The 11,986-nt window shown below is 32.3% G+C and overlaps 1 protein-coding gene across 3 annotated transcripts in view; it reads left to right on the top strand.

Annotated features, from left to right (window-relative positions):
* Positions 1–10,238: 10,238 nt before the first annotated feature.
* Positions 10,239–11,986, top strand: part of LOC110109692 (hydroxyproline O-galactosyltransferase HPGT1) — a 50,757-nt gene continuing 49,009 nt past the window's right edge. Inside the window, exons 1-4 of one of the 3 annotated variants that reach the window (XM_020840883.2) lie at positions 10,239–10,742; positions 10,821–10,884; positions 11,054–11,103; positions 11,188–11,381. In XM_020840883.2, the coding sequence (XP_020696542.1) occupies positions 10,630–10,742; positions 10,821–10,884; positions 11,054–11,103; positions 11,188–11,381 (421 nt within the window). In that variant the 5' untranslated portion in view covers positions 10,239–10,629. The remainder of the gene's footprint in view (positions 10,743–10,820; positions 10,885–11,053; positions 11,104–11,187; positions 11,382–11,986) is intronic. The other 2 variants (XM_020840886.2, XM_020840884.1) reach the window with 2 other exon arrangements.

The raw sequence follows: 11,986 nt of genomic DNA, 5'->3' as shown, positions 1-11,986 counted from the left end.
TATCTATAGATTTGAATATTTAAAAGAATTTATATAGATTTTTTGGCTAAAAATTGAATAAATGGCATAATTACTTTTATACAATTATATTAACTTATTACAAAATTTCATTTATTTTTGTGCTCATTCAATATACAGGGAAGAGATTTGGGAAAATGAGAGAGAAAAAAAAAAGAAGAGAGAAGAAAGAAGCTAGGTTTTAGAGGTCATAGAGCCATTTTTGCATGTCAGCCTAGTTAAAAAATTTGTTCATTTTGAGATGGTTTACGTTTTGCCAATTTTATTTTCAATAACTCGGCGTTTTTGGATTTTTTTGATCAAATTTATAATTTATCTTACACAAATATAGTTTTGGCGGATTTTAATATATTTTATCTATGTAATTTTTTATATGTTATCAGCATTACTATTCTTGTCATTTTGAGTATTTATTCAAGATTTTTTGCTAGGTGATTTTGAAATAGAATTACTTTTTACCAATTAAAAAAAATTATTTTTACATATGAAAAGAGTTCTTTAGTTCAATTAAAGCTTCAAAATATCATTATACATAATCTATGATAATTTGGTTCTCTTTTAAAACTATGGATTTTTACACAATAGTGTTTTCCACTACCATTAGGATATTTTGACACTTTTTGAATTTAGTCTAATTATACTTTATTTAATGAAATGCATTAAATATGTGTAGAATATTTAATGAAATGTGACATTCTTAAAGAGAGAAAGGATTTTCGTTAGGTCAGAGTTAGTGGGCTACTGAGGTGGGATTTTATTATGTTGAGGCATGAGGGCTACTAAGCAAGGAGTTTTCTATGTTATGTGTTATGAAGTGTGCTATTATGTCAGAGCCAGTGGACTACCAAGATGAGATTCCGTTATGTCAGAGCCAGACATATACCAAGGAGGGATTCTAGAAGTGAAATTATATATAAAATTTGGGCTTTCAAAGCCATTCTAATGCTCACTCTGATGGCCACTATGACATGCATCTTAATAATTCTGTTAGTTTCAGTATTTGTTTAAATACATTAAGTTTTAGTACATATTTTAGTTTCAACTTTTTGCACAGTACTTCAATTTACTATTTTAAATAATATTTTTGGTATTTTGTTTTAAATTATTAACTTCTATTTTAGTTTACAGTAGCCTACTAAGCAATGTTAGCTCACTCATGCTTTTGCTTCTATTTTTTTGGCTAGGAAAAGGGTAAAGAGCAAGTTGCGTAGCTTTGATTGTCATGCTTAGATCTGTGATGTAGGTATGCCATTTTAGTTAGTTTTATTTTTATGGGCCTAGCTTTGATTTAGTTATTTTGTCTATTTTCAAGCACTATTGTAGAAAGATCTTCGATTGTATATGTATTTTGCATTATTTAATAGAAAATTATTTTGAGATTATATAGTCTTATGCTTTATATTATATTCAGTAGTGGCTCTGCATAATATATAAATTAAAAGTTTTATTTTAGTACTTCTCCAACAGAACATTGGGGTTTATGCCTCGCCACAATCGGATACGGTGTGACCTGTATAATATCAAGTCATATTAGGTTGGGTTGTGACATGAGCTATGTTGGTTCAAATATATTATGCATTCTATTTCAAGTTAGGAAAAGGTTAAGGAGCCAGTTGAGTAGCTAGAGTTCTATGATCTAATCTTCTTAGTTTGGTTGGGTATATTTTCAAGTTTTATAATGTTTAGCAGTCATGTCTATTTTCTATTGTGTTTTATTTTGATTATGTAGCCATGTATTGTAGTGTAAAAAATTTGTTGTATAAATATTTTGAAGATAAATGAAATCGAAAGCAATTTGTGAATGATTTTATTTATTGTGTATTGGATCTTATTTAGTAGCTCTATTATTTTTTTTTTTCTTAGAGAACTCCATAAGTCACCAAAACTTAGATCTTGGATTTAGTTTATAACCATTCAATAAGACATATTTTATCTTCAAGTCAAATTGGGTTGGGTTGTGATAGATCAGGGGGTTGCAGCTTACACAAACTTATAAAAAATTAGACCTAAATCAAAATTTAAGTTAAAATTACAACTGAATAAAATTTAAAATACAAGCATGGGAATCGTAATGAACACGACAGCTCGCTTATGATAACTCATTAAGGGGCTTGTGATATGCACAGTAGATAACTCACAAGTTAACTACATGAAACTTTTTTTCATACACCAGCTTACCTATAGATAAAAAAACTAGACCTATAATGAATGTGACAACTTACCTATGAGCATTAATATAAGACTTTAAGTGAATACATTAGCTTGCTTACGGGCATAAGTCGGGGACTTGTAACACCTCACCCATGGGTTTGAATAAGGGATTTATAATGAATGTGACAGTTCTCATATAGGTAAGAGAAAAGATAGGGGAATTGTAACACCTCACCAACAAACAGGATCATGGGATTTGTAATATGAATGTCATAGCCCACATTTGGGTAAGAATAATAGACCCGCATTGAATATTATAGTCCATCTATGGGCACAAGCAGAGCAATTGCAATGCATAATGGTATGCTTATTAGCAAAAATATGGGACTTGTAATGAACATAGCGATCCCCTACAGGCAAGGATAGAGGACACGTAGTGCATACAACAACCCACTTATGAGCAATAATAGAGGAGTTATAATGAATATAACTCATCTACGGGCAAGAACAAAGGACTTGTAATGCATATTGTAGCTTGTCTATGGGCAGGAAAAGAATATAAGACTTGCAGCAAACATATCTTCTCACCTATAGGGAATATAAGAACCTATAATGAACAAAGTGATTCTCCTATGGGCAAGAATGGGGGATTCATAGCAAATAGAATACTCACATACGAGCAACACTAAAATTTATAACTTCAATTAAATGCTTAACCCTATAAGCTATGTTAAATCTAAAGTTAAAAGGGTTAAATGAATCAACTAGCTCTTCTATATATAATAAAATAAGCCTAATTTTCCTTCTAACACCATCGAATTTGCAATACACATACAAACAAACAAAAGGCATACTATAGGCACTTCAATGAAATTTTACGCATCGTCCAATGATGATCACTTGCATAAATAATTAAATTTAAATATTCTAGAACCCTCTTAAGCATTAAAATATAAAAATCTAAATTCAAGTGCACCACCCCAATAAATGTGTTGGTATCTTTAGAAGCATGCTCGAGTCTTAGGAAGCATAGGATAACCCCAAGAAGTGCGCAACTACCTCAACAAGCAGGCTTAGATATTCAAAACATGTAAATACATTATGCAAATTACCTAAGTGTATGTAAGTGCATCATGTAAGCACACCCAAAAGTATGCCAATATATTGATGCTTTAAAAATCATACACGTAAGTTAGAAGAAGATTATAATTCCCTACATTTGCTTCGATAAACATGTTAAACTTGTAAACACAAATATTTGAGAATACGGTGCCAGGTTAAAAGTGCAACTTTTTACCCACATATGATTCATCCATTGTATTTAATTCCTAAATTTAAAGATTCAAGAATACTACACATGTAAAATATTTAAGTCTAATCCTCATCCTTAAAAGGACTAGAGTCAACACATATTTGATCAACAAGCCAACATACAATCATAAAATCAACTAAGATAACTATTTTAAAGTTCGCATTAGGCATTCAAAGGACCTTTAAATGAAATTCAACACAAAAATATAACCTTTAGGTTCTTATCATTTACATGATAACTCATGGGATCAATTATCAAACCCGTTATTAAATTGGTGGGAAAATAGAGCTGACACGCTTTAAATAACTAAAATATAAATTATTTAAAATCTCGATGATGGCTATATTAAAGTGAATATCAACTAGAGGGGTATTATCATCAAAATGTTACGTACACTTAAATCAAACTCAATCATCTACCAGCAAATTGATAGGGTTGACACAATTCAAACGATAAAAAATATATTAGCTATTTAAAGCCCCAATAATAGACATGTTGAATGTAAATCTCAATCAGAGGGGACTTTACCATTTGAAATACCTCTGAACCTCATTAAAAATACAACTATGTTAAAGTGATCTTAACATCACCCTGATAATTATCATATTGAAAGTAAATCTCAACTAAATGGGTCATATCTCAAATTCTAGCAAATTTTTAAAGTTCTAAATTTATTAAAATTTTAATATTAAAAAATAAAATGTAATTATTTAATAACTTAAAAGAAAATTCATCCACCCTTCATAACCATACACTACAGGAAAACGGCTCATTTCCAACGGAATTTCTTGTGGAAATTATCACAAATTCCAATGGCTTTTCTGGCGGATTATCAACGGAACATTTTTGGAGAATTTTTTTATGGATGTCCAGCATATTTTTTTATTCATTTTCTGGTGGATTTGACAAAAAAAATTTTTTTTTCTAAAAATGACTATAATAAATATTTATTATTACTTATTTTGTTAAATTAAGTTAAATAATTTAAAAACTTATTATCAAATAAAATTAATTTAAATAATTAAATTAAGTAAATAATAATTAATAATTCATTATTAAATTAAATTAATAATTAATTGTTAAATTAAATTAATAAATCATTGTTAAAAAATAATTACAACAATAATAACAACAACAACATCAAGCCTTTATCCCACTACGTGGGGTCGGCTACATGAATCCTTTTTCTCCATTGTTGTCCTATTAAAAGTCAAATTCTCGTTAAATCTAATAAAGAAAGGTCATTCCTATATTTTTCTAAATCAAGTCTTTTTAGGTCAACCCCTACTTTCTTACATAAGTCAAATCTAATACCTCTAACTCTCCTAACCGGGTCATCAGAAGGCCGCCGTTTTATGTGACCAAACCCTCTAAGGCGACTCTCTCTAATCTTATCTTCTCTGGAGCTACTCAACCTTTCACGTATATGCTCATATTCGGCATCCTATCTCTAAGGTAAAGCCACTCATCCACCTGAGCATACCTCATCTCTGCCACACTTAACTTAGTATTATGCTTCTCTTTTAATGGCCAACATTCTGCACCATAAAGCATTGCAGGCCTCAAACTTACCATCTTAATAGATTTTTCCCTTAAGTTTGAGGGGTACATTTCTATCACATAACAAGCCCGATGCATTCCTTTCCACTTCAACCATCCAACTTGAATTCTGGCTGATAATATCCCATTCTATTTTCACCATTACTCAGAAACAAGATCAAGATATCTAAAACGTGTACTCTTATTAATGACTTGATCGCCCAAAGCACAATCCCCTCACTAGGTCTATTACTACTAAAATTACACTCCATATATTCCATTTTAGATCTACTCAAGCGAAAACCTTTAGACTCTAAGGTTGACCTCCATAATTCAAGTTTACCTTCAACTCCCTCTCTAGTCTTATCAACAAGAAGAATATCATCAGCAAAAAGCATACACCAAGGTACATCCTCTTGCAAATGTCTAGTGAGAACATCCATGACTAAAGCAAAAAGATATGGGCTTAAGGCTGATCCTTGATGTAACCCAACCGAAATAGGGAAATGCTTGGTCAATCCACCTTGTGTTTGAACACAAGTAATATCTCCTGCATACATATCTTTAATGTTTTGAATATAAGCATTATTGACTCCTTTCTTTTCAAGAGCTCTCCATAGCACTTCTCTTGGAACTTTATCATATGCTTTTTCTAAATCAATAAATATCATATGTAGATCCTTCTTATTTTCTCTATATTTCTCCATCAAACCTCTTAATAAATGTATGGCTTCCATAGTCGACCTACCCGGCATGAATCCAAATTGATTTTGAGAAACATTGTTAAAAAATAATTAAATTGATTAAATTGATATGCAAGTTTAATTTAAATAGAATAAAAAGAACAAAAAAAATAGCATTTCCTTAGTGGCGCGTTGGTTGGGGCTTTGAATCTGGGTAAGCAGGGGTTCGAATCCCACCATAGGCAGGCTGCTGCGTGGGTTAGCTGGCCCACCCATGTGCTCGCGTGGGTCTGGTGGACAAGCCGGCTTAGCGGGCTGTGTGTGCATCGGTTGGAGCAGGCTGGCCGCAGGTTGGGTGGGGCAGGCTGGTGCAGCCGTGTGGTTTGGTCAGATTTTTCTTATTTTTATATTTCTTTTTCATTTCCGACGAAAAATAGTTCGTCGTAAATTGTACTGGCGAAATAATTCTGCTAGGGCGGAATAACTTTTTTGATGCGTGTTTTACTGTTGAAAAAAAATCTTATGGAAATCTGCCAAAAAAACTGATTTTCGATGAATTTTGGGCATTTTTCGAAGTATTTTGGCCACTGGTAACATGAAATTTTCCAGTAGTGATATAATGAGGGCAATAATTCAAATGTAACTTTAGCTTATAAAAAGAAAATGTTTTATTAAAAATATCACTAAGATTAATTCTAAAATAATTTCATGTTAGTAAAGATGTGATATTTATCCTCTAATTGATGACTAGGCCCAACAACTCCATAGAACTCATAGTATGGCCTAATGGCTCTATTTGATAAATGGTTATGGAAGGTCATATAATTGATGGCTTGGCCTAATGGCTCTACAAAGAACCTGTGGTTTAGCTAAATGGGTCCACATAGTAAAGATTATGGCCAAGGCCCTCTAACTTGGAGGCTTGGCCAAATAGCTCCACTATATAAAGTTATGGGTAAAACCTATATGTTCTTCAATGACTAATGCCATTGAGTAATGAATCATAAGGTATAATCGACAAGATATAAAGCCCTTTATAAGTTAAGGTTAGGTTGAATTCATCCTATAGACAAAACATTCATCCCAAGTCTATAAGATAACCTTGTATGAAGTAACTCATGGTTGCCGACAAGGATCCGTTAATAAGGTTGGGATGCCTATCTCTTTTGACTAAGTAAATTAGGGACCAAGATAACCCAAGATGATAGAATCATGTAATCTTGATCATGTTCATCATCATTGCCCACATTGTTCACTTTAAGCGTAAAGGTGATAAAATTTCTAGTTCTAAACATCTAAAATTGAAGCTATTATATGCCAGGTACCTAGTTCATATCTAATAACTAACCTTAATAAAACATGTTATCTCATTATTGGGAGAGGTAATTAACGGTAGAGGCTTGCTCCTTAGGAAATCTAAACTCAGTTAAAGTCCTTGTATATGTGGGCTAAATCTCTAGGTAGTGTCTTATCTCTATCTACTTTCCCCTTCTAAAAATTTCCGTCGAAACTTAATCCGTTAAGACTCTCCCAAAATATACGCGGAGAGGTCGGGCCACAAAGTTTTTGCGAGCCCATACGTACAATATTAAGCTCTTATATATCCTAATAACACACATATACAATATCAAACCCTTATAACTCCATGTGCATGACACAATTCATTTGTTCTGTTGCTCGGGCCATTATATCTCCCCAATAATTATTACATATTTTAGTCACATGAGCATAGAAATATTAGTACTTTTAACAAGTATGAACATCATCTAACACAATACAGGAATATACAAATTTCACATGTACGACAAACAGAGTAGTGTTTTCAGGGAAATACTCGTATACACATTCAACATTTACAAAACTCAAAACCTTTTACAAACAACATTCATAACATTGTTTTGAAGTTTTTGCTATTCTATAGCCACTTCTATCAGTGCCAATATATTCACTAAAACACTTAAACTTTATGAAGTAAAAATACCTTATGAAAATATGTGTTTTCCTAGGTAACATGGCCATAACATTCTATTCTATAACTTATCAAAAGTTAAATGATAAAAAATTTTCCAATCTTTATAGAATTGAGTTTGTATAAAATTTAACCAAATAAATGATAAAAACTCACACGAATGATTCAAATTGAAAACTAAAGTATGGTAACAATAACCTACCTCAAATTAGTTACATAAATAAAAAAATATTTTATTTGATTACATAACACTAATTTATATAATCTTTAGTATAATTGTTATATATATAAAAATGGAATAAGAAGTGTAGGGACATGAAGATGGAATATGAAGGGGTATTTAATAAATATGAATTAAAACCATAAGAAAAAGAAAATAGGAATCATAGGGGATACAAAAAGGATAATACAAAGGGGTATTTGATGAATATGAATGAAGATTAAGAAGAATTATAAAATTAAAAAAATCATTTATTTGCTTAAATGAAAAGTAATTACAAATTAATTTTTTTTTAAATTATCAATAAATTATAACAAGATAATAAAATCAATAGTCATGATTCTATTTGAATAATTAAAATAAAAGACTAAGATTTTTTTGGGAAGAAACTCAATTGATTTTTATAATAGTAGTATAGATTTTTCAAAAATAATTTAGACCAGAAATAATAAGAAATCAATCAAGATAATAAGGAAATATAATTTTTAAATATTTATAATGACTTTATACTCAATTTTTTTTTTACTTTTAATATACTTTAAATTTATAATATAATAATATTTTTAAATAAGCCAATTTTATCAGATATCAAGTCGAGTCAAAATTAGCTCAAATTTGACATATAAGCCCATCAAATTGAGCTAGCTATTTATCATACTAAGCAAGAATCAACTCATAAATAAATATTTGACTTCATTGCAAGTAGAACAAATTCTTGCACTATGCAATATTTTATAAGCAAACTGTAGCAGACAGATAAGTCAAGCCTTCACCAATGATATTTATAAGAAACCGTAGGAGGAGTACTCAGATTGTCACCAAAAATAGGAATTCTGTTAGCTTAACAGTGTAAATATCACAAGATAAAATGTTGCCAATATAAGCCTTCACATATTAAATGTTTCCAGTAGGAGATTGAGTTCCTCATAAATTTTCATACAAAAAATAATCCTTAAAATCCCTTATTAGGATTGGAAAATAATTAACTAATTAGTGTGTGATTAATTAGTCAATTTTATCTTAACTATTGAATAAAGAATTATTAGTCCTATTGGATAAGCTAATTTAGTATTATAATATTTTTTTAACAGTTAATTAATAATGCTAATTAATCCATAAATGAAATAATATTTGATTACTGAGAGAAAGCAACATAAATGTAATAGCTAAATAGAGTTATGATTGTGATTAGAAAGTGGTGAGAAAACCGCCCCAAACATACCTTAAATCTAAATATAAAAAAGCTATTTCTCACCAAATAAAATCTTTTAAAAGTAACTCAAAAGTTGTGGCCATAGTGTTAATGTTGATGGTGAGTATCAACTTTATTGGCAATGATCTTCATTGACCTTGGTGGAGATGGCAGACATCTGTGTTCGTAGTCAATAGTGCATGTCAACCTTATTAGGGATTGTCGGTATTGATGTTGTTGGTGGTAACATGTGATCACCTGATCAGCATTGAAGAGTATCACCTTTATTTAACATAAGGCAATGGTGGTTGGGAGATGGCGCAAGCAACAGTGGTCGTCAGTGTTGATTGTTCGACAAAACTCTAAGATTCTACAAAATTATAAGCTCTCTTCTATATGATTCTGACGTCAACCTTGAAAATTATTTATTAACATACTTGCATCAAGATTCATACTTGATTGGGCAGATTGTAAGGCAATGTCTCAATGGCACTTAAACAATATAATTTGTTAGTTGATCATAACCATTATTGAAGTATCGACTGTAACTGCTGAACCACCATCACTCGTATTTGTTTAATTGATCCATTGATATAACTCAACAGACCAATCATCATATCACTTTCCACTTTGGTAGGTGGACACAATCTAGACCATCTATGTTGACATGGGTTGAAAAGATTCTAGTAAAATCACCCACCTCGCCCAGCTTGGAGAGGCATGACAAGGTCATTTGAGTAGGAGCCCACACATGTGACCCTATTGAAGGTGGAGTGGGTGCGTGTGCACATGAACACACGACAATGTGTCACATGCACAAATAGCAGAACACATGCGCGACAATGTATGCAATGATTCACATTAGAGATGACGTGGTTGACACAGTGGCATTATTGGTGTGCAACAAAGACTCTATGAGTTCGCTCCTATCTTTGAAAGAAGAAGTTAAGGAAAGTGATAGTTAAGTAAATAAAATATTTAAATAATATTAAGGATTATGTATGTAAATTCTCTAAATAAAAAAATCATATAGGATTTTATAACTTCAAACGCCAATCTATTATTTCTGATGTATTCTCTTTAAATTTGAATAATTTTCATCTTAAACTAATAGCCATACCTCTGTATACATTAGCCCTAAAAAGCCTTTTTGTAATTTGAGCTAAAGCCCTACAGATCGTGAGGATGGGCTGCTTTGTTCCCGATGTCCTGATTTGTTCTATATCATCGTCTCTAGTACCGTCGCTGACTTCACGGCGCTCATATTTTCTTCTGATAATTTCTCCATCTTGTCTTCGGTTACAAGGAAAATTTTTGGAAACTTCGCTGCAAAATAATCGCCGTTTTACCTTCAATCGCGGGAGGGATTTTCGGTTGCGAAGTCCATTCGCGTTTTCCACCAGCCTGCGAGGACAGAGTGAAAGAAGATCTATGCTCAAAACCCTCCCGAGATCCGATTCGGAGATGACTTAAATTGTTGAAGATTTCCTCGACCTCGTCCTCAATTGATCTGGAGAAAACGGGGCCGACGAGAAGAAGAAGAAGATGCAGAGGCGAGGGTCCAACCACCGCCTGCCATCGCTTCTGTTCCGCTCTCGAATTTCCTACGTGATGCTTGCAATGTTCGCAACTATGTCCGCCGTCTATGTAGCAGGCCGGTGAGCGAGCTATTCTGTTGTCCCTGTACTTGTTTTTCGGATTCTGATAACGGTTTTTTCCTTGATTGGAGATTTCAGGTTGTGGCAGGATGCGCAAAACAGGGTTTATCTCATTAAGGAACTTGATCGGAGAACGGGGAAGGTACGATCATTCTCTATAGTCGTTGTTTTTTATTTATTTTGATTTGCTGCGTTTGTCCATTTTCTTTATATCAAGTATTGTGTATCTGCCCAATTTGAAAGGGAATGGTTATGATGGTCTCTTAAAGTACAGGGAGTTGAACACCCTTGATTTATTGATTCTACTGCAGGGGCACCCGGCTATATCAGTGGATGATACACTGAAGGTGGTAGCTTGCAGGTAGTTCTCCAAAGAAATGGATCTGAAATGTAGTGTTTTGATGTTGTTTTTTGGGCGGTTTGAATGTTAAACTCCAATTTTCAGAAACCAGCATAAGAGATTAGCAGCTCTTGAGATGGAACTGGCTGCAGCAAGGCAAGAAGGTTTTATTGGAAGGTATACTCCAGAGACTAAGGGAAATCACACCAGGAAAAGGCTGATGGCTGTTATTGGGATTACTACAGGATTCGGCCAGAAAAATAACAGAGATGCTATTCGGAAGACATGGCTTCCAACTGGTAGAGCACTTGCATCTTTCTCAGTTGATTATAGTGGAATTTATATGGTTAAACTATCTTGAGATTTGATATTGTTCTTATTGAAGGCTGAAACCTTAAGTTCAATGAGAAACTGAGAACAATTAAAACTTAATTCTTTATTTTTCTATTTTTATGTCCACATGTATGATGCATCATTTCTTGTATTGCAAATAAAATGGCTTGTTTTGTGTTTTAAATGGAAATACTCTACTTTTTTCATGCTCTCTTTTTACATCTATTTACTTCAAATAATATACGAACTAACGATTTGCTGGCATCAAACAATTGTTTTTATGGTTTTGCTTGGATACTGCCAACATATCATCAACAATGAACTTTTTTATAACATTATGTGTAGAAACTAAATGCATGCAGGCAGAATTGCGAGAGTTGGATAAACTAATATGCAATTGTTGAAATGTTCAGTTTTGCATGTTGAACAGATAGCAGAAAAGTATTCTATGTGGTAGTGTAGAATTAATGCGAAAGGACTGGTTGGTAGCTAAAATAAACATCGTTAGAAGATATTCAAGGATATTTAGTTAAATTGTATTTGATAAAAAAATATGCTTAACATATGAATA

Source organism: Dendrobium catenatum, unplaced genomic scaffold, assembly GCF_001605985.2.
Source record: "Dendrobium catenatum unplaced genomic scaffold, ASM160598v2 original_scaffold_59640, whole genome shotgun sequence".
Classification (NCBI taxonomy): Eukaryota; Viridiplantae; Streptophyta; class Magnoliopsida; order Asparagales; family Orchidaceae; genus Dendrobium; species Dendrobium catenatum.
The sequence above is the reverse complement of the archived record's forward strand: the minus strand, read 5'-3'. Positions and strand labels throughout refer to the sequence as shown.